At 39.2% G+C, this 21,950-nt stretch overlaps 1 protein-coding gene across 2 annotated transcripts in view; it reads left to right on the top strand.

Annotated features, from left to right (window-relative positions):
* specc1 (sperm antigen with calponin homology and coiled-coil domains 1) overlaps positions 1–21,950 on the top strand; it is a 119,442-nt gene that overhangs the window by 11,809 nt on the left and 85,683 nt on the right. Inside the window, exons 1-3 of one of the 2 annotated variants that reach the window (XM_047379010.1) lie at positions 6,929–7,123; positions 11,702–11,863; positions 13,089–13,224. In XM_047379010.1, coding sequence (XP_047234966.1) covers positions 11,708–11,863; positions 13,089–13,224 — 292 coding nt within the window. In that variant the 5' untranslated portion in view covers positions 6,929–7,123; positions 11,702–11,707. Of the gene's footprint in view, positions 1–6,928; positions 7,124–11,701; positions 11,864–13,088; positions 13,225–21,950 lie in introns of those variants that run through there. The other variant, XM_047379009.1, reaches the window with a different exon arrangement.

Below are 21,950 nucleotides of genomic sequence, written 5' to 3'. Positions count from 1 at the left end.
CAGCAACATCAAGAAAAAAGCTGAGAAGTTTATCAAACATCGGGGGATAGAAGAGGAAATGGGTAGCTGTGGAAAATAAGTGGTGCCATGACTCCTTGGAGCTCTTTTGGCTGTGGACAGATGTTAGGAGGAGATGGTCTGGAACCTCAGACTTGGACTCGAGCTGCAAAAACAGATTCCCATTTCAATGTTTAGCCAGTTGGAAACGGTGTCACAGCAGTAGATGCTAATACTGGACTCAAGTGATGTTGCTCAAAATGCTAAAGGCAAAGAGTGATGGAATCACAGATGACAAAGAGAGGAAAGGAAAAGGCACATAGTGCAATTGATATCGTCTTTGCAATATTTCCGGATATTTTCGCCATGGCAAGGTTTTCTGATATAGTGTAGCTCTACTGCTTGTGGGGACTTTATGTACAGTAGCAGAGATGTGGCTGATCTTGTTATTGCTCCAGTGCAAATGGCTATTTGCCCAATTGCTGCGGGGATAATCTGATATCATTAGTATCAATAATCCAAACTTCACAGGGAGTCGGATAGATAATCTCTGCGCTCTGTTGAGAAACAAATGCTCATTTTCAAGAATCCTGATATTCCCATGCAGTTCACACTTTTACATTTGAGATTTGCTCATTACCACCTGATCAAACCATACCTCTGCTTAGTTTTATTTCATAACATTTCTATACAGTAAAATCAGGAAGGATAAAACCTTGGCCTTTTCATTTCTTTCATAAATGAAAACATGTCGATATCTGTGTCGAAGGAAAATGAGCTGGCAGTTGTAAACTTGCCAGCAAGTTGAAAAACAGTCATTAACATGTGTACTAATAATTTAGGTATTTAATCTTTAGCTAGGTTTGGGTGTGGTGGCTGCATGAACATTCATAGCAGCCTGTCTTGCTCCATGTGTAATGATGGAGATTGTTTTTCCATGGAGATAAGCATGTTATTCTATGATGTATGTAGGATTCTGGACAGCTGGTTGTTGAGGAGGGCTGCTGAGAGAAGGCTTGGGTTTCCAAATTGGTCGAATGAAGACGCACAGAATGCGCTGTGCTTTGCAGAAGATGTTAAGCAGCTGCTGTTTGCTGAATGTGGCTTACAGCTAAATAGCGGGAAACAAATACACCATCTTATTTTTCCTCCTAATTTTCCACCATTGAATAACTGGATGGATTATTCACAGCTTCAAATGCACAAGCGGCATGTACGAGACTCCCATGCTTAAGTTTGTAACCACCTCCATACCAATCGGTCGAAACCCAACTGGACCTACTAACGGGATGGAACATACTTCCAGGGGACAGAATGTTGAGTCGGCTGCAATATATAACAGTGCTGCGTTAAATGTCGGATTGGAATCCTGGTGCAGAAAAAGCGTTAGAGAAAGCTACCACCACCATCAGCAAGAAAAAAAGCTAGTTACCATTGAGGCAGAACGGTGACTTATGGAAAGAATTGTTTTGCAAACAAAGGAGTTACACTGATCGTTTAGATATCTTTTCATGCTTCATTGGCGTCGAGATGTGACAGTTGTAGTTTTGACTGTTGTCATATGCACACTAATTATGGAAACTGTTTTGTTTTTAGACACACTCAACTGAATCACCATCATTGCATATTTCATGTTTGCTTTCATATTCATCAAAATCCTTGTTGTCTGCTTGGAGAATCTGACTCACTGCTCCTTCCTGTGCACATAAGGAGGAAAAAGGAAGCAAGTTAGAGGCAATCAGCACTCACTGTATGAGCCTCAGTCTGCTGGTTGTTGTCCGCTCGGTTCACACAATGACAGGAATCCTTGGAGAGATGCTTCACCTATTAGGTGTTGTGCCATGTGTCTCCTCGCACTGTTATCATTTATTAATGTTTGCATTGCAAACTTGCTTTTATGTCCATAAGTTAATGCTATTTCTAGCATGCTTTGATCATTGTCTGTAAAACATCAATGCCGTAGTGGTCTTTAGAGGTTAAAAAATCCATTTGTTTCTGAAATGAACAAGAGGCCCATTGGTATGGGTGAAACATGGAACGTTATGTGCTTGTACTTATTGGTGGTTATTGTTTTCCCGCTGCAGTCTGTTGTGGAAACTGATATTGCATAAGATGTTTCTTCATTCTTTTGCTTGCAAGTATTGTGCAATTTTACCCTAAGCAAGAACTGAATCTAACTTCAGTTTGAACTTATTCTTTTTTATAGTTCACCACCTAAACACTATGAACCAGCTTCATACTCCTAAAGTGAACTAGTTCTCGTTCACTCATTTTGTATGATTAAGTTAAATAACTCTGAAACAATGAAAAATCATCACAAAGACTTTGCTAGGTCGTTTGTATCGCTTTAATTCTTTTTCTGGTTTTTATATAAAGTGATGCATTACATTTGTGTGTAACTGCAGTCACTTTCAATGCATTAAAAGGTTGGGTCTGTTAAAGCACTTCATCTGACAAAAACATTGCATAAATTAAAGTTAACTTCTGTGCTGGGGTGCTGTGTGCTGTAGCGGTAGAGCAGGTGCCCCACACATGAGGGCAGTCGCTCCTAGAGGCAGCTGTTTCTCATTTAACTCCTGACCTCAGGACCTGCGCTGAATTTTTTCTTTTGTCTTTCTATCACCAATTACTGTCTCAAACTGTGAATAAAGGCTACTAACACCACTCAGTCACGAAAGTTAGAAGTGACAGAAAGCATTAAGCTGTGGGTTCATTCCTCTGCTTCTCCCAGCGGTAGCTGCAAACCCACAGTGGAGTAACAGTTTAGTATAATCTATTAGTGTAGAATGATAAGGCACGACCTATAGTTTACATTTTAAGTTTAGGTTGACTAGAGAGACTTACATTGCTAATGATGGGTCACCCACAAAAGGAAAATATGTGCGCAGACACACAGCTGTCACCACGTTCTTGCCATAGAGGGTAATTATCACAACTCTTTTCTCTATATAGAATCTAAAGTTTGAGCATCCATTCCAGTGTTTCCCTCAACAATATACAGGTCCTTCTCAAAATATTAGCATATTGTGATAAAGTTCATTATTTTCCATAATGTCATAATGAAAATTTAACATTCATATATTTTAGATTCATTGCACACTAACTGAAATATTTCAGGTCTTTTATTGTCTTAATACGGATGATTTTGGCATACAGCTCATGAAAACCCAAAATTCCTATCTCACAAAATTAGCATATTTCATCCGGCCAATAAAAGAAAAGTGTTTTTAATACAAAAAACGTCAACCTTCAAATAATCATGTACAGTTATGCACTCAATACTTGGTCGGGAATCCTTTTGCAGAAATGACTGCTTCAATGCGGCGTGGCATGGAGGCAATCAGCCTGTGGCACTGCTGAGGTCTTATGGAGGCCCAGGATGCTTCGATAGCGGCCTTTAGCTCATCCAGAGGGTTGGGTCTTGAGTCTCTCAACGTTCTCTTCACAATATCCCACAGATTCTCTATGGGGTGCAGGTCAGGAGAGTTGGCAGGCCAATTGAGCACAGTGATACCATGGTCAGTAAACCATTTACCAGTGGTTTTGGCACTGTGAGCAGGTGCCAGGTCGTGCTGAAAAATGAAATCTTCATCTCCATAAAGCTTTTCAGCAGATGGAAGCATGAAGTGCTCCAAAATCTCCTGATAGCTAGCTGCATTGACCCTGCCCTTGATAAAACACAGTGGACCAACACCAGCAGCTGACATGGCACCGCAGACCATCACTGACTGTGGGTACTTGACACTGGACTTCTGGCATTTTGGCATTTCCTTCTCCCCAGTCTTCCTCCAGACTCTGGCACCTTGATTTCCGAATGACATGCAGAATTTGCTTTAATCTGAAAAAAGTACTTTGGACCACTGAGCAACAGTCCAGTGCTGCTTCTCTGTAGCCCAGGTCAGGCGCTTCTGCCGCTGTTTCAGGTTCAAAAGCGGCACCTGTAGCCCATTTCCTGCACACGCCTGTACACGGTGGCTCTGGATGTTTCTACACTATCTAAGCTGCTAAAGTGTTTCATCATACATTACCTATTGTTTAAAGCCCCTTTAATAAGATGCCAAAGAAAGTTCTGGACTAAGTGGAGTTTTTTCCAACTGTAGGAGTCATTCCCATACATTTCTCTTTTACACAAGCAAGACGGTCAGCTGGTTGTAAAGTCATGGTGTGGAAGCTAAAGGAGTGCTAAACAATACAGTTATGAAGAAAATACTTATTTTTTAAGTGCAGATGTGTTAGGAGACTAGCATCAGGTGTGGTACGCCGGAGACTACAGGGTAGCAAATCAAGCAGATTGTTCAGTTAATATAAAAACCTGCAATACTGGTTTGGTAGGCTCACTGTGTTTAGACAGACACACTATCAGACCTAAGGACAATTTAGGAAGACCAATTAACCTTTATTAACCTTTATGTGGAAGGAAGCTGGAGTATCCAGAGAGAAACCACTCAAAGGAACAACATGCAAACCCAATGAATCATCACAATAATAATGCAATAGATTTTCGCTCTAAAATAAAAACAATGAATTTGTGATATGTATTTAGTTTAAAATATTAAATATTAAAAAGTGTTAATTCCAAGGTACCATGTGCTACATATGGTACCATATGGTTCAGTTTTCCTTTTTGATTTCAGTAATGTTCTGTCATGTAGCCAGCAGAAACAGGCAGTTGTGAACACCACCACTATGAACATTATGGTTCGATAAGTGTTTAACTTAAATTAGGAAAAGTCAGTGGTTTGTTAATGTTTTCAATTATTCCTCCTTTCAGGCGTGCTGATTAAGGGAAGGAAAGAACTAAGTTAGCATTTTCAACAAACCCTCTACGAAAGATCAAGTTTTTAACCATGTTTTTTGTTTAAGAATGTCTCAAAATGACTCCAAACATTATGGACAAAACCAACATTCTCTCTCCCCATAGAGGGTTTTATTGTCACCACACAGATGCTGAAGTAGACCACTGTCGACAGTAAGATGAAAGTAGTGTACTGACAAAATATAGGTGGGCTGCGGTCTGAATGGCAGTATCTTCAGTTGTTACAGAATCAATGTAAGTACAGTGCCTTTCAAAAGTATTCATAGCCCTTGAACATTATATTTACATCACAAACATCCTTCAGTGAATTATATTTGGTTTTTATTTGCTAGATCAGCACAAAATAATCACATAACTGTAAAGGGGTAGGGAAATTATTAATTGGTTTTAAATTCTTCTAGAATAAAAAATCTGGAGAGTGTGGCAGGCATTTGCATGCAGCCCTCTGAGACTATACATTGTAGAGTCACCTTCCTTTGTGCTTTAACTCCATCCACCCAGCAATAACCTGTGACCAGCTTATCCCTCCTTGCCAAAGAAAGACATCTTCACAGCTTGATGCTCCATCCACCATATTTTAGGGTGGGGATAGTGTATTCATCATGAAGCGCAGTGTTAGTTTCCCACCACATAGCGCCTTGAAAGTAGGCCAAACGTTTTTTACCTTTGTCTCACCTGACCGTCCTTCCACTTGTTGGCTGAGGCTTTCTTTCAACAATGACTTTCTTCTTGCTGTTCTTCCTTAAGGCCACATTTTTGGCTGTGCATGACTAATAGATGTCCTCTCTGCAAATTCTGCTATGAGCTGTGGATCTTTGCTGCTCCTCCAGAGTTACCATGTACCTCTTGACCGTTTTCTGATCAATGCTCTTCTTGTCTAGTTTGTAAGTTTAGATGGATGACCATATGTTGGTGGATTTGCAGTTGTGCAGCGCTCTTTCCATGATTGGATGATGGACGTTGCTCTGGGATAAAGCGACAGCTTGGGAAATTGTTCTACACCAACTGTTTTAAGCTGTCCGTTGGTCTTCATGATGCAGGTTGTTCACCAATGTTCTCTAACAAACCTTTAAGGTTTTCACAGAACTGGATTTATTCTGAGATTAAATAACATAGAGGTGGAATCTATTTACTGATTGGACTGGATTATATTTAGGGATTTTGGAGAAAAGACAACTGAATAAAAATGCTTGCCATACTTTTCAGTTTTCTTCCATTTCACGGTTCTACTGCTTGTGTTGGTCTATCACATGAAATCTCGATAAAATACATAGAAGTTTATGGTTGTAATCTGGCAACGTGGAAAAATGGAAAAATTTGAGGCCTATTAATATTTTTGCAAGGCAGTATACATAGTAAATGTGAAATCACACAGAAAATCTGCATCTGCAACAGGAGTGTGTAATGCAGTCTGCCCTCTTTCTCAAGTCTGACTGCAACATTTTGAAGGGCAGCTTGTTGCTTGTGAAGGGGTGGGGTCAGATTGAGTTCCTTTGTTAACCACAGGCCACAAACTGAAGCCTGTTTAATTCCAAACCAGAATGCAGTTCACTCTCGACCCACACGCTCTGCATCCTTGGCAAGCTGCATGTTGTGGGCTCAAAACGAGACCATCACCGGAGAACATAAATTCTGACCGCCAGCCAGTCCACAAATGATCCACCCTCATATTACAGAGGTTTTCTGAGACACAGATGGGCTTTGTCAGTGCCGCTCTTCCTGCCCACACCACCTAATTTGGTAATAAAAAATACAATATTGTTTTAAATAGTTTGTAGTTGTGTGAGTCGTTTGTAAGACTTGTCAGAAGTATTTAACGCTCATTTCAAGTTTTAATTGGCAAAATACCCCACAGATCTTCCATGTGATCACAGGTTGCATCACACTTTACTTTAAAAATAATTGAAACTGTTTGGAATAATATTAATATTCAGGTGTCACTCGGCCCAGTTGTTTGTGTCTCATGATGGTGAATTCTTTCTCCCTCTGGCCCTTTCTCCCATTTTTTTTAAAGTCCTGTTAATCACATGTGGAAAAACTGAGAGGTGAAAATAGAAACATGCCCATGGCAGCAACTATGTGAGACGCTTCTCCCTTGTATGCAACCGAATGTAAGAGCAAGGCAGCAGCAGGCAGAGCTCAGAGGCCGACCGCCTGCACGTCTTCCTCTTTCTGGCTGCTGTGTGGAGGCTGACAGCCGGGTTTCCTTCTCACCCCCCTGACTCGCTCTGTAGAGCAAAGTAGCAAATATTTTTCTTCACTTGTGGAGCAGAGCACTCAAACTTCAGGACACCGTCTGCTACTTAATACGTGAGTGACCTAATCAAAAAATTATATGCTGTATATTTTTGTTGTTTTGATTCCACCAAATTCATTTGGTTTAAATTTGGTTTTGAAAAGTCAGTACAAGAAGAGATTGATTGAACTTTATACTGCAGATGTTTTCAGAGACAAGTCTCTGAAAACATCTGCAGTAGATGTTGCTGTTTGGTTTCTCACCTCTCTGGCAGCTCTTCTATACTGCTTTTCCAAAACGGAAATAAGAGCTGGGTCACACATTGCACAACTTAATTTAATAACAGTGGCTTCCCACCAATCATGCTGTTTACACTGTACTAGAAATAATATTTAGTTCTAATACAGTGTAAATAGTAGTTATTTTTTACATGCTATAGCATGCTATGGTCATGATATGAAAATGGAAACATCTTAATTATTTTTGAATCAATGATTGATAATGTATATTTCTGTTACCATGGAGATGTCTAATGGGGTGAATATAGAGAAAACCAAAAACTATTTTAAGTGCTCTTTGCTTGATAAAAAACACAACAGGAAAGCAGCTAATTTTGCAGCCACAGCTTTGCAGGAGTGCTATTTCCCCTTTGATCAACATGATATCTGTGTGGGGGTTAAGGTCTGCAAACATATCAGTGACAGGATGTTCGCTATTTTACATGTAGAGCTTGTAGCTATGAGTGTATGCTTTCCTCTTTTGCTGCATATTCCAACCAAGCTGTCATGCATAGAGCGTGGAAGTGGTAGGAGTACTGCCTTCTCAGGGCTGTTGTGTCTGAACCTAACCTAGAAGAACTGTTATGACCACTCAGTTGCATTTCCCTCTGATCATAGGTTGTGATAAGCTGTGTTGCATATGTATATAATTAATGTGCACACCAAAGGTACTTTAGCATTGTAGCTGATTAAAAAAATACTAGATATGTGTATTATAATTATCAATATGTTATGTCCTGTTTTTTGGCTATGCAGCTGCTGTATTGTAGGTTGCAAACACACAGACTGGAAAAGTAAACTCTGAATAACAAATGATGCCCTAAACAGAGTTTTGTTCGATATTAGTCTGTTCTGTTTTTTGCTCTAAGAATGAAATGAGGTGATATAAAAGCAGCTTGCAGAATGTTTTTGCAACCTTACTGCAGGGAGGGGTCTTTAATTATTTATAATAGGAGTTGAGGTGTGAGAGGGAGCAGCTGCTGTAAGACAGGGTTTTACTATTATTTTTAAACCAAAACACTAAATTAATATGGAGCCTAGCATCACATGTTAGCAATTAGCGTTACAAAAACTTTAGTCTGTCTATTCCCCAGAGAATGTAGACCCTTATCTTAACTTTGAGATTCCCAATATTTCAAAATCAAACATTGTTTAAATGCCAAAGCGTGATAGATGTCAAATTGTGAATGTCATTTTAAAAATATCTGCCCTGCTTTGCACAAATTTATGAGTAAAATAGGTTATCGAGTCAGAGGGAAATTCAATGCCTGTTTCTTTGTGATAAATACGAAGCTTTTATTTATAAAACAAAATGGTTGCTTTAGTAACGTTACACATCAGTGTGGATCCTGAATACATTTTCACATACTGATCTCATAATTGTGAGTATACAGTCAATCAATCAATTAGAATATTATTTGAAAGTTACTTTATTTCAGTAACTCAAATAACTAAGTGAATCACATATAGATTATTACACACTGATGTTTTCAAGCCTTAATTTCTGTTTAATTATGATGGTTTTCTGCTTTTCCAATATAAAAATGATCAACATATGGTCTGGAGTTTCCTTTTTTCTTTTTGCTCCTCCTCTGCAGTAAAGTCCAGTAGTTTAAAACTGTTCCAGCACTTTGTCCCATATTCAGCCTAACATTTAACTTACTATTTTTTGGAAGCAATTAAGGCGGATGACTACCTATGACTTATGGCAGAACCACAAACTATGCTTGCTTTTATGGTTTGTATTTTTTAGAGCAGGATCCATATTTAGTGCTTCACTGGCCATGTTTATAACATTGTCTTTATTCTGCGTGTAGACTTTTTATCAGATTATAAAAAAATGTTGTGCAGTCTCACTTTCTAGATTTCTATCCTTCTTTGTCAGCTAAATAGCAATCACACTTGCTCATCTAAACCCTGTTGAAGACGAAAATGGAGCCTGTCTCTGTCCTGCTTGTCTCTCAGTGAGATGGAGCTTTCACAGCTAGGTCGTTGGGAAATAAGTGGGACACCATTCTGGCTCCTGAGAATCAGATCTCTGCAGTGCAATATGGTGAGGTCATATTTGCAGAACATGGCTCTGCAGTGGCCAGACAAGGTGAAGCCAAAGAGTTTTAGTTTTTTTTTTTTTTTATAGGCTTTCTTTATACTCTCAAAATTACTTGGTTATATTTATCTTTAAATATTTGATTGACATGTAAAGTGACCTGAGACAATGTGAGACATCACTGCTGAGAAGTTGGACTGCCCACCCAGACAGGAGTTAGTCACAGGATACTGCCCCGAGAAGTCCTCAGGATCATCTGATGGGCCAAAAGAGAAACACATGCTCTCATGCAAAAACTGAAAATAATATGTTCTCTTTCAGTAGGTTCATTTCCTCAAATCTTTTCTATTAAAGCATAAAATGAACCAATTATTTGAAGCAAGTGTTTGTAACGGCATCATCCTGTGTTACAATTATTTGTCATGTACTGTACCAGCAGTTACGGTTGCAGGAGCTATTTATACTTTAGAGGTGAAAATAGTATTTACCAACATAGTTCTGTGAGTACAGCCTTCTTATACAACATATCAAAAATGAACATGTAGTTGTGTATCCTTGCTAAAGAAAAGGCTAAAATACCCTTAAAGGACATTTTCTTACAACTTTTCCTTTTTAATTGTGTTTGGATTTTAAGATGGCAACATTTATATTCATTACCAATGCCCAAGAATTAGTAATAAATAAATAGGTAAATAAGTGAGAATAAAAATAGCATAAAGCTGCTAAGAAAGCAGCAATGATTTATTTGGTGATTGTTATAGTGAGAGAAGAACAAAGTCAGACGAGAACTTGGGAGAAGACTCATTTAGAGACCTAACAAACTGGCACCCATCCGTCCAAACAGCCCCTACCACACAGCTCCGACCCACCCACTCAATTCTTGCTGGGTCGCTGGGCGGCCTAGTGGCTATCTCCAGTGGCCTCTGGGCATAAGGTGGGGTACACCTAGGACAGCTCCATCCATTCCATCACAGGGCGACGAAGACAGACAGTACAAACCACCTTGCATACACACAAATATATTATTAGGCCTTTGAAGTATAATAACTCTGAATAATTCTACAGAATGGCTCAGTTATATGTCTCTCTCTGTCCCTTGTTCTAAATGTAGCCACTTTTCTCATGAAATCAGAAATTGTGTTTTATCACTGGTAAATGTTATGTCAGTTCCTGGATTTATTCACCTTTTCATCTCAAAGTATTCAGTCAAATATACATTTTTGGCAGCAAGATCAGAAAACATGGTGAGGCTTTAAAGTAACTCTCCATGAACCAAAAGGTGTTGTATAAAACCATCTATGTGTTTTATGTAGCAGCCCTATTGTGGATTATCTGATTTTCATGCTTGCAGATAGTATAGTGAATCCTCATTAATAGTCCAGTCTCCCTCAGAGGTGTAGGAGATCAGGTTTGCTAAAAGCCTAATCAATAAGTCAGCCCGTCTACAGGGAACAGAGTAGGCAGGCTCATGTTTAATTGCACCCTTTCTGCTTTCCTTTCTTGTGTTTTCCCCAGATGAGAAACATAAAACACACGCCTTTAACAGTCATGCTGAGCACATCCTGTTGGAACACAAACCCCTCATTCTGTGGCTTTTAAAAAACATATTTTTCAGTAAGATAACCGTTATGGCCTTAGCCATCTGCATACCTCCTACCACATACTGTATGTCCATATTGTGTCAAGTCTTGGTAAGTCCCTCTGGTTTGAGCAAATTAGATAAGAGAGGCTGTTCTCTCTGTCAGGAAGTGGTTCAATGGTGTTATTTTGTACAGTGGCTCCTTGGCTGTGTTTTTTGGAGCAGCACAAAATACCATCTGAAGGTGGTACTACCTTTATAGGTTTATATATAGGTTGTTATAGGTTTGTTGTTGGCGTAATTGTGATGGCTACTCTTCAGTGCTTCCTTTTACATTGTGTGTTCCAACCAGATCCAACCTTGTTTAATTGTTAAACATTATTTTTTTTAAAACACATAGAAAAAATTAAAGTTAATTGCATTGTTGTATTTTTTGCTTAGTTGGTATTGTCCTCTTAAATAAAGGGGAGAAGTTTTTTTTATTTTGAGAACTTATTTTTGTTAAATGATCATAAACAACTTGCAGGTGGAATAGATGAGGACATACGTTACTAAGTGCACACATGTGAATGGTCATACTTTATTGGATTCAAGCTGTTTTAATGGGTGCCTCTTTGCCATAGACGGTGGGGTATGATGATTACATAAAATAGCTCCCAGTAACTTGATACTAAACTCCTTTTTGTCACACTCAGCCATGTTAATGCTTTAATTTTAAACATTCTTCTGTTGCTCCCCCTCCCAACAGGAAGCCATGCTTAAACCGGGCACCGCTAAGGGTGGGCTGCCCAAGCCGGGACTCCAGGAGCGGGTAAGGCAGGCCTCCTTGACTTCTCCTACCTCCACCTCTGCAGCCTTGAAGAACTCCAGATCTTCCAACACGCTAGCCTCAGATCAGCGCCTCAGCAAGGTGAGTCAAGCGCACCCTGCTGTTTGTTTCCTTCAATGTAGTTCTTTGGGAGTTTATGTGATAGACAAACAGAAAAGATTATGAGATGGAAAATGGAAGTTTTATGCACGAAAGTGTGCTATGCATTTGTATTCATTCCCCTTGATTCGAGACCATAAAAACTTGCAGCTGTAAGTGTGTCTCAACGAGCTTTACACATTCAGAAACTGAAATTTGTGCCCACTGTTCTTTGAAAAATAGCTCAAACTCAGTCAAGTTGGATGGAGAGCATCTGTCCTACATTTTTCAGTCTTGCCACAGATTCTCAACAGGATTTACGTCTGGACTTTGACCATTCTGTGGCCATTCTAACACAGGACACTGTTGTAGCTCTGGCTGTATGTTTAGGGATGTCTTCCTCCTGAAAGGTGAATCCTGGCCCTAGTCATTTGGAGCCTCTAACAGGTTTTTTTTCAGGATTTTCTTGTATTTGGCTCCATCATCTTCCCATCAGGGATCAGCAGCTTTCTTCTCCCGTGGAAGAAAAGCATGTCCACAGCATGATGCTGCCATCACCATGTTTCACTGTGGGGATATTGTGTTTGAAGTGATGTGCAGTTTTCTGCCATGGAAAGTGTTTTGCATGTTGGCCAAATTATTTTTGGCCACACCTGACCAGAGCACCTTCTTCCACATTTTTGCTTAGTCCCCTATAAATGGGAGGTTTACCACTTTCTTTCTTAAATGACTCTTGTCTTGCCACTCTTCCATAGGGGCCAGATTTGTTGGATGCACAACTGATAGTTGTCCTATCTGCAGATTCTCCCAGCTAAGTTGTAGACCTCTGTAACTCCTCCAGAGATACCATTAACCTCCTAGCTGCTTCATTGATTAAAGTTCTCCTTGCCAACCTCTCAGTTTAGATGGATGGCCATGTCTCGGTGGGTTTGAGGTCTTGCCACATTTTTTTGATTTGTATTTTAACCCTGCTTTATATTTCTCTGCAACTTCCTCCCTGACCTGTCTGCTGGGTTCCTTGGTCTTCATGATGCTGTACTTCTGGTTGTATTGAATTTCCTTTAGGGGTATCAGTAAAAACAGGGTAAATACAAATGCACACAAAACTTTCCTTAATTTTATTTGTGGCTGTAACGAGATGAAATGTTAAAACGTTCAACAGATGCGTTCATCGGTGTGTTTGCAAGGCACTGTTTATTCTTGGCACTAACCTTAGATGTGTTTGTAGCTGAAAAGAGCCAGCAGTGATGATGCCTTGACAAAGCCTGCACTTGGAGCTGCAGCTGTTGGCTCCCGGATGAAGAAGACTGTCACTAGTGGAGGAATCTCGGATCTTGCAGAGGCCCGCCCTCGCAGCCTTTCAGGTAGGCAGTCTACAGTCCCTATCTCTGTCACTGTTGGTGAATTAACACTTTCAGCCACTAGATGGCCACAGTGCATCACTAGAGCTTCAGTTGGAGCTCAGAGGCTCAGGTGTTAATGGGCAGCATGAGAAATTAATTTATTTTTTCACTGTTTGTCTCGTTGATAGTGGGACCAAGATAGAGGTGGCTGAGAAGGAATATTGTGTAGGTTCTAGCCTGCAAAGAATTAATGAATTAATTTATCATTTTGTGAATGGCCGCGTGTGTTTTCAATAAAACTCGATGAACGTTTTCTTTCTTTTTATCTTTAGATGTTGGAATTGTATTAACCTATTGTGTGTATTTTTGCAGTTATGTACCAGAGCTTACTTGAGGTGAAGGCTGTTATGTTGATTTTTAAATATATAGAGATCCTATGATTTCTTTAAGCAGCATTCAGTTCAATCAGATTTGTTGCATATTTTCAAAAACATTGACCATGTCATATTTTTAAAGCACTTCTTATCATGGCATAACACCTACTTGTGTGTTGGGACAACCCTTTATGGGATGAACTAAAATAAATCAGAGATCTGTTTAAAAAAAAAAAGAACATATTTTATATTTAGGGAATACAAGGTGATTGGTAAAGATCAGGATGTGTTTGCAGGAGTTGTGTGAACTGCATGTTTTCAAAGCACCCTCCATGTGGTAGATATCGTTGTTTATGCCAGCTGATTGCCCCTGCATGTGGATGGTCTTCTGCTCGTGATTTTGTTCTGCAAAGGGGTCTTGCTCATGCTCTGCATGACAAAAGACTCTGGAGAAGCCAGGAAATCCTCACCAACTTCTACTCTCGGCTCTTTTAGACATAATTAGACCATGATCAGGTTTTGCTGGATTGTGCTCTAATTAACATGCTGGGTTTTTGACAGCCAAGGGCAAGAACAATTTCCCACTTTGTGTGATTCATGATAAATAATTAAAGACATTCTCTAACTGACCTAAATTTGCAGAAAACAGCTGACAGTCTACTAAACTTTAGGCTCTATAAACCCCCTGTGTCATGTATCATATTGTATGATATATTTATCAAGAATTGCTTACGTTAACGCAGCACCAACAGACATATTCCACCCCCAAGAACAACAATAAGGCAGGTTTATAAAAGATAGTGTTTTCCTTGTAACATCCCTCATGCCAGCTGTTCTGTTTTGCACCTGGTGTGGGATACTCAGTAAAAAATTACCATTGCACATCTAGACATATGAAGCCAGACAGTGAGTGGATACGTCAACCCAGTTTCAAAAAGCAAACAAGTGTGGAAAATGTGATGTGACACCAGAAAGAGTGGAGGAGGTTAACCATGTGTGTAACCTTCCACTTCATTTGTGTTTTAAATACCAGATCTGGGAGTCTGACTTTGTGGTTGTTAGAAATTCTTTAGAGGGAAATGACATGATTTGAATATAGAGTGGGGTGATGATCTGTGATATTTTGGTTTCTGAAATGTCTTGAATGTTAGCACTGATTGATGTTTGATGGTTGAAAATATCTCTGAATATCTCTTTTAGGACTCTGTACCATCTCTGCTATGAAGCTACTATCTTATTATGTATTCTAAGGAGTAACGAGTTTCTCAGAGTTGGATCTTTGTAGATTTTACCGCTATGTATATAAAAGGTTTATCTTTATTACTTTTCATTAATATCAGTTACAGAGCCTTACAAAAACATTCATACTCCTTTAATATCTCCACAGTTTGTCTGCAATGTATTTTTTGAGATTTAGTTTGATAAATCAACACAAAGAAGTGAATAATTGAGAGGTTTTATGAATATTTTGTATGGTTTTAAAATGTTTTACAAATAAAAACCTTTAAAGTGTAGCCTGCATATTTACTTAGCCTTCTTTACAGAAAGACCCCTTAATAAAACCCACTGTCCTGTTTTCAGTTTTTAGAGGTGAGAGAGCCTGTGGAGACATACGCTAAAAGACTTGCAGGTGTAAAACCACCACTATTTTATATTATGTAAAATTATATAATAAAATGTATTAAAATTATTATATAAAATGCCACTAAAACACATTGAAGTTTGTAACTTTTACATGGTAAAATGAGAAAACGTTTATTCAATACTTTCGCAAGGCTCCGTATAATTTCTTGCATAAAAATATGAACCCTGTTTCCTCACACACGGTTATTACAAATACCATTAAAAAAGATTTCACTAGATGTTTGTGAGAAATGCCTTTAATTGTAGGGCAGAAAGGCTGTAAAAATAGCTAAGGATTATCTGCTGTACATTTGCAGGTGCTGCTGGGATGCATGCACACAGAGGCTCCACTGAATGCCTGTCTGACCCCTCCCCTCCCTTCCCTGCCCTCACAGCAGGATTTGCTAATGAGTCAAAACTGTTATTTTTGCTAATGGGGTGTTGTTCCAGTTCCATCTGTCTCTTTACCAACTCTGCCATCCTGTCAGACAAAGAGTTAAAACCCAGTTCCATAATGATAACTTATTTAAAGCATTTTATCAATAATTCAGTAAGGCTTTCACTCAGGCAGGAGTCCCTGTGGAACAAAGAGAAGCAACAGAACAGAAGAAACGTTCCCTGTTCTAGAAATGAAAAGCCTCTTTGGTGTGGCTGCAGGGCATAACTGGATAAATGTGTTCTTCATTGATGGATGCTTTTTTTCACCTTTGATGGATCCTCTCACACTGATCATTGGTGTTTGTGTGAGCTGAACAAAAGTGTCCTGCACTAATTCATTTCTCTGTCTGATCTATTCCACTGACTGAAGTACATTTATCTCCCACATAAAGATCCATACAGTACGTCATGTTTAAGCATGCTGGCTCTCCTTAGGATACAAGTACATCTCAAAATAGTAGAATATTGTGAAAAACTTCAATAATTTTTGTCACTCATTTCAGAAATTGACACCCATATATTATATAGATTCATTTCAAAATAAAGTGATATATTCCATGGGCTGCATGGTGGCGCAGTTGGTAGCACTGTTGCCTTGCAGCAAGAAGGTCCTGGGTTCGATTCCCAGCCAGGGATCTTTCTGCATGGAGTTTGCATGTTCTCCCCATGAATGCGTGGGTTCTCACCGGGTACTCCGGCTTCCTCCCACAGTCCAAAGACATGCCTGTTAGGTTAATTGGTCACTCTAAATTGCCCTTACGTGTATGAATGAGTGTGTGCATGGTTGTTTGTGTGTTGCCCTGCGATGGACTGGCGACCTGTCCAGGGTGTATCCTGCCTCTCGCCCATAGACTGCTGGAGATAGGCACCAGCTCTCCCGTGACCCACTATGGAATAAGCGGTAGAAAATGACTGACTGACTGATATATTCCAAGCCTTTATTTCTTGTAATTTGGATTATTATGGCTTACATAGATGAAAACCCACAATTCAGTATCTCAGAAAATTAGAATATTACATAAGATCAATAAAAAAAGCATTTTTAGATATAAATATTATGTAATAAACATATTATGGCCTACACAATCATAGGGAAGACTGATGCTTTGATAGATGTCCAGAAAACAGTCATTGACACAAAAGGTCATTGCTAAAGAAGCTGGTTGTTGACAGAGTGCTGTATCCAAGCATATTCATAGACAGGTTGATTCGAAAGAGAGAGTGTGGTAGGAAAAGGTGCACCAGCAACAGGGATAACTACAGCCTTGAGAGGGTTGTCAAGCAAATCCATTCAAGAAGCTTCACAAAGAGTGGACTGAGGCTGGAGTCAGGACATAAGGACCCACTAGGCACAGAAGATTACTAGACATGAGCTACATATGTCACATTCCTCATTTCAAGCCACTCCTCAACCAGGTAAGCGTCTTACCTGGTTGAGGAGAAAAGGAATTGGACTGTTGCTCAATGCTCCAAAGTTCTGTCTTCAGAAGAAAGTAAATTCTGCATTTCATTTAGAGTCTTTAGGAAGAGTGGAGAGGCACAGAATCCATGTTGCTTGAAGTCCAGTGTGAAGTTTCCAGTTAGTGATGGTTTGTGGTGCCATGTCATCAGCTGGTGTTGGTCCACTGGGTTTTCTGAAGTCCACAGTCAACGCAGCCATCTACCAGGAAATTCTAGAGCACTTCATGCTTTCCTTTGCTGACGAGCTGTATGGAGATGCTGATTTTATTTTCCAGCAGGACCTGGCACCTGCCCACACTGCCAAAGGTACCAAAAGCTGCTTCAGTGACCGTGGTTTTCCTGTTCTGGATGGGCCAGCAAACTCCCCTGACCTGAACCTCATAGAGAATCTATGGGCTGTTGTCACGAGGAAGATGAGACACCAGACCCTAAAAGGAAGATTACCTGAAGGCAGCTATCAAAGCAATCTGGACCTCCATTACACCTCAGCAGAACCACAGGCTGATCGCCTCCATGCCACGCTGCATTGATGCAGTAATTCATGTAAGAGGAGGCCCAACCAAGTAGTGAGTGCATAGAAATGAACATACTATACAGAAACCTGAAATGTATGTTGTCTTTATTTTTTATTGATCTTTTGTAACATTCTAGTTTTCTGAGATGCTGAATTTTGGATGTTCATTATCTGTAAGCCATTATCAGCAAAATTAAAAGAAATACTTGAAAGTCTTGAAATATTTCACTCTGTGTGATGAATCTATATAATAGGACTTTCACTTCCTGAAATGAGTGGCAAATATGTTTTACTTTTTCATGATATTCTAACTTTTTAAAAGTCAGAAGCCTTTAACCAAAACATTTTGTTTTGTTGAGGCCACGAGTGCATTTTAATGCTTTTTGTTCACCAAGGCACTTACTCCTCGTCTCAGATACATTTTCACTTTTTCACTCACTAAGAGCATTGCATGTACAGTCCTTTGAAAAAGTATTCACATCCCATCAAAACTTGTAACATTTAGTCACGTTCGAACCACAAATTCAGTGTATTTTATTGGGACTTTATGTGATAAACCAACTCACAGTAGTGCATAATCTTAACAGGTGGAAAATGATACACAATGATTTATGAAAAAGAGAAAGTGTGTCAATATAGTTTTTGACTTTTTACTCTGATAACCCTAAATAAAATCAAATGCTGAAGTCTCCAAAGAGTCCAACTGTGTGTAATTTAATATGTGACGTCCTTTAGGAGAACATTAGTGAACAAACAGCATCATATGAAACAGAACATAGCAAATAGGTCAGCGAGAAAGTTGTGGAGAAATAAACAGTGTTACGTTATAATACAATATTCCAAGCTTTGGACATCTTGTAGAGCTTTGCTCAATCATGAAAGTGCTCAAAGTGGGGAAAAATAGGGCTTTCCATTTCCACCTTAAAGGGACCGGCCTTGCTCGGCGTGTCCACTACAAGAAGCAGCCATGAGGACCATGGTAGCTCTGGAGGAGCTGCAGAGGTCAGGTGGGAGAATCTGTCGTCATGAGAGTAATTAGTCATTCATTTCACAAATCTGGCAAGAAGAACTGTTTAAAGAAAGCCATTAGTCCTGTTCACACCTGCCGTAAGTCAAGTCAACGATACAACAAATGTGAAAGTAGGTACTCTGGTCCAATGAAACTAAACCTTTTGGTTTCATCTAAAACACTGTGTGGTGGAAAACTAACACTGTACATCAGCCTGAACACACTGTCCTCACCATGAAACATGCTGGTGGCAGCATCGGGCTGCACTGATGCTTTTCCTCAGCAGAAACAGGGAAGCTAATCAGAGTTGATGGGTGATGGATGAAGCTATATACAGGGCAAGCCAGAAAATTTAATTTACAAAGTATTTACTCCACGGAGCTGAATACAAATGCACACCACACTTTTCAGAATTTAATTTGTAGAAAACCTTGAAAACTTTGTGTTGGTCACTCACATACAATCCTAATAAAATCCATTGAAGTTGTTTTAGGAAGACAAAATGTGAAAATGTTACTAAAAATATTTTTCTCAGGGATGATTAGGTCGCTTTGTTTCGGGCTGATTTACATAGTCATTTTTCTTTGGCAAACAAATGTGTCTCTAAGACATTGAGGACTGTCTCCTCACCACAGGATGTCCAACATTGCCAGTTGTACTGCAGATGGGTTCCTCAATGCATCTTATGCTCATCTGATCCTAAGAGAAAATCTTGCTGGCTGATGAGTTAAAAAGCCATTTCACTTCTTTATTTTTCTATTATTCATGAGGACACAGGGCATTTTTTTTAGCTCTTTTTACCCCTGCTGTATAAAAGGTCTATCAGGTGGTGATTTATACTTCTTTTACTTTTCTCATTATAAATAAGGACCTTCTGTTCCCTCTTTGCTTGTGTTTTGAATGTATTGCATCAATTTACCACAAGAGGAAGATGAAGACATCTGCCTAATCTTAATCTGTGTTGTCCAGAAAAATGATCTAAAGAAGAGATAAACAGGAAGTTTAGCATAAGCACCTACAAAGAGTTGTACTCTGTATTGCCTACAAATACATCAGTAAAATGGTTGTAGTAGGACCCTGTTTTACTTGTTTGTCAGTGTTCAGGAGGCAGAGAAAGAACGAGAGGTATGTTCTGTGAGTTGTTCATATCTGTCAGATAAATTAATCACGTGTGCCTCAGTCCACTGAGAGGCATCAGCCTGCATAAGCACCCAGACTTGGCAAACAGACACTCTCACTCACGCCTTGTACAATGACCCCTGTTCTGCCTTGTTCACATGTGTACTGTTGAACAGTGCGTTTTATCCTCCATGTAAAATTGCTACCAATTACCTCTATTGTGTATTGGATCTAAAAATGGTTACAGTGCCTTGCAAAAGTACTCGGCCCCCTTGAGCCTTTCAATCTCTTGCCACATTTCAGGCTTCAAACATAAAGATATAAAATCCAAATTTTTTGTTAAGAATCAACAACAAGTGGGACACAATCGTGAAGTGGAATGAAATTTATTGGATGTGTCAAACTTTTTTAACAAATAAAAAACTGAAAATGGGGGGTGCAATATTATTCGGCCCCTTTACTTTCAGTGCAGAAAACTCACTCCAGAAGTTCAGTGAGGATCTCTGAATGATCCAATGTTGTCCCAAATGACTGATGATGATAAATAGAATCCATCTGTGTGTAATCAAGTCTCCGTATAAATGCACCTGCTCTGTGATAGTCTCAGGGTTCTGTTCAAAGCACAATTTTATATCTTTATGTTTGAAGCCTAAAATGTGGCAAGAGGTTGAAAAGTTCAAGGGGGCTGAGTACTTTCGCAAGGCACTGTATGTGGGGGAAGCATAGCTTCTGTACAATATGAGACATGTTAGTGGTTAGCTTTAAAAGGCGCAGTTAATATTTTGTCTGGAATCAATTTAGAAAGCACATTTGTCCTGTTTTGGATCAGTTAAAGCATATAAAGTTAAATATAAGTTAATATAAACTTTTAAAGGAACATGTGGCCCAAAGAAGTCCCTTAAGGACAAAGAAAAAGGTATGGTCTTACAGGTCTGCCAAAGGGCCCATTTGGCTCTCAGAGATGGGCATCCTGTGGTGAGAAGAACATTCTTAGATGGATTAGAGATGTGGTTTTTTTTTTTTTTTGTAAGGAGGATGTGCTTCTCCAGGAGAACAAGAGAGGACAATGTAGAAAAAAGAGCAGAAACTATACCAGCAGCTCCTGGACCAATAAGGAGACATGAACGGACCTTGAAACAGAACATGCTTGATAATATGGGAGAGACATTCATATATAAGCTATTTGGGACCGAACTGTGTTGCAAACTAAACCTTTGTTGAAACTTTATCATTTTTGAAAGCTTGTCTAGCTTAGTTAGTAGATATTAAATAAATGCACTCTCACAGCTGTGAAACTGCTTTAAAGCATTTTATTTACTTTCAATATTTCAGTATTTCTTTCCTCAAATATAAACATACCAGAAGCTAGAAAAACTTTATTTCAACTCCCATTTTCCAATTTGTTCCTTTTCCCTTTAACAATATTACTACTTATTTATGTTACATATAGCTTTTGAAGGTTGGCTTGTGTTAAAGAAGACATTTTATTTAGTGACAAATACATTCCTTGTAGATTTGTGTTTAACAGATTTCACTGGATTTAAATGTATTTTAGGGTTAGGGTATTACTAAGCAGAGTAGGTGCTGGAGTGATCAGAGTTTTCTCAGGTTGTTAAGAGCATATAGCAACCCAGTATTGCCGCTTCTCGTTGTGCTGCATGCTGCAGGTCAGCTGGCTGAAAGTCTGCTACTATATGTTTTCCTCAGTTACAAGAAAGACAGATTCAGTTGTTTGGATATATGTTCCACACAGTGTCAATGTTGAAAGCTTATAAGCAGTCCATATCTTACCCGCTGTCTGTAACCCTCATAGAGTCTTCATTTAGTGTGAATCTAGATGGTCCTGGAGGCTGAAGCTAATTATTAGTTTGACAGTCTCAAAACGTCATAATCATTATTCATTCATTCAACTTCTATATCGCTTATTCCAAAGTGGGTCACGGAGGAGCTGGTGCCTATCTCCAGCAGTCTACGGGCGAGAGGCAGGGTACACCCTGGACAAGTTGCAAATCCATCGCAGGGCAATAACTGTATATTGATATGCTATTTTACGAACCACTAAACTGTCAATGCATTTCCCGTGGTTGGTTATTTTCAAAGTCTCTGATAATTATTTACCTTTAAATGGAGACAGAAGACCGTTTGCCACCAAACGGAAATATGGATGGGGAACAGATCAAGTATTTCATAAAATAGTATTTAGATAACC

This window comes from Girardinichthys multiradiatus, chromosome 11 (assembly GCF_021462225.1).
Source record: "Girardinichthys multiradiatus isolate DD_20200921_A chromosome 11, DD_fGirMul_XY1, whole genome shotgun sequence".
Taxonomy (NCBI): domain Eukaryota; kingdom Metazoa; phylum Chordata; class Actinopteri; order Cyprinodontiformes; family Goodeidae; genus Girardinichthys; species Girardinichthys multiradiatus.
This window is presented reverse-complemented; position numbering and strand designations above follow the sequence as displayed.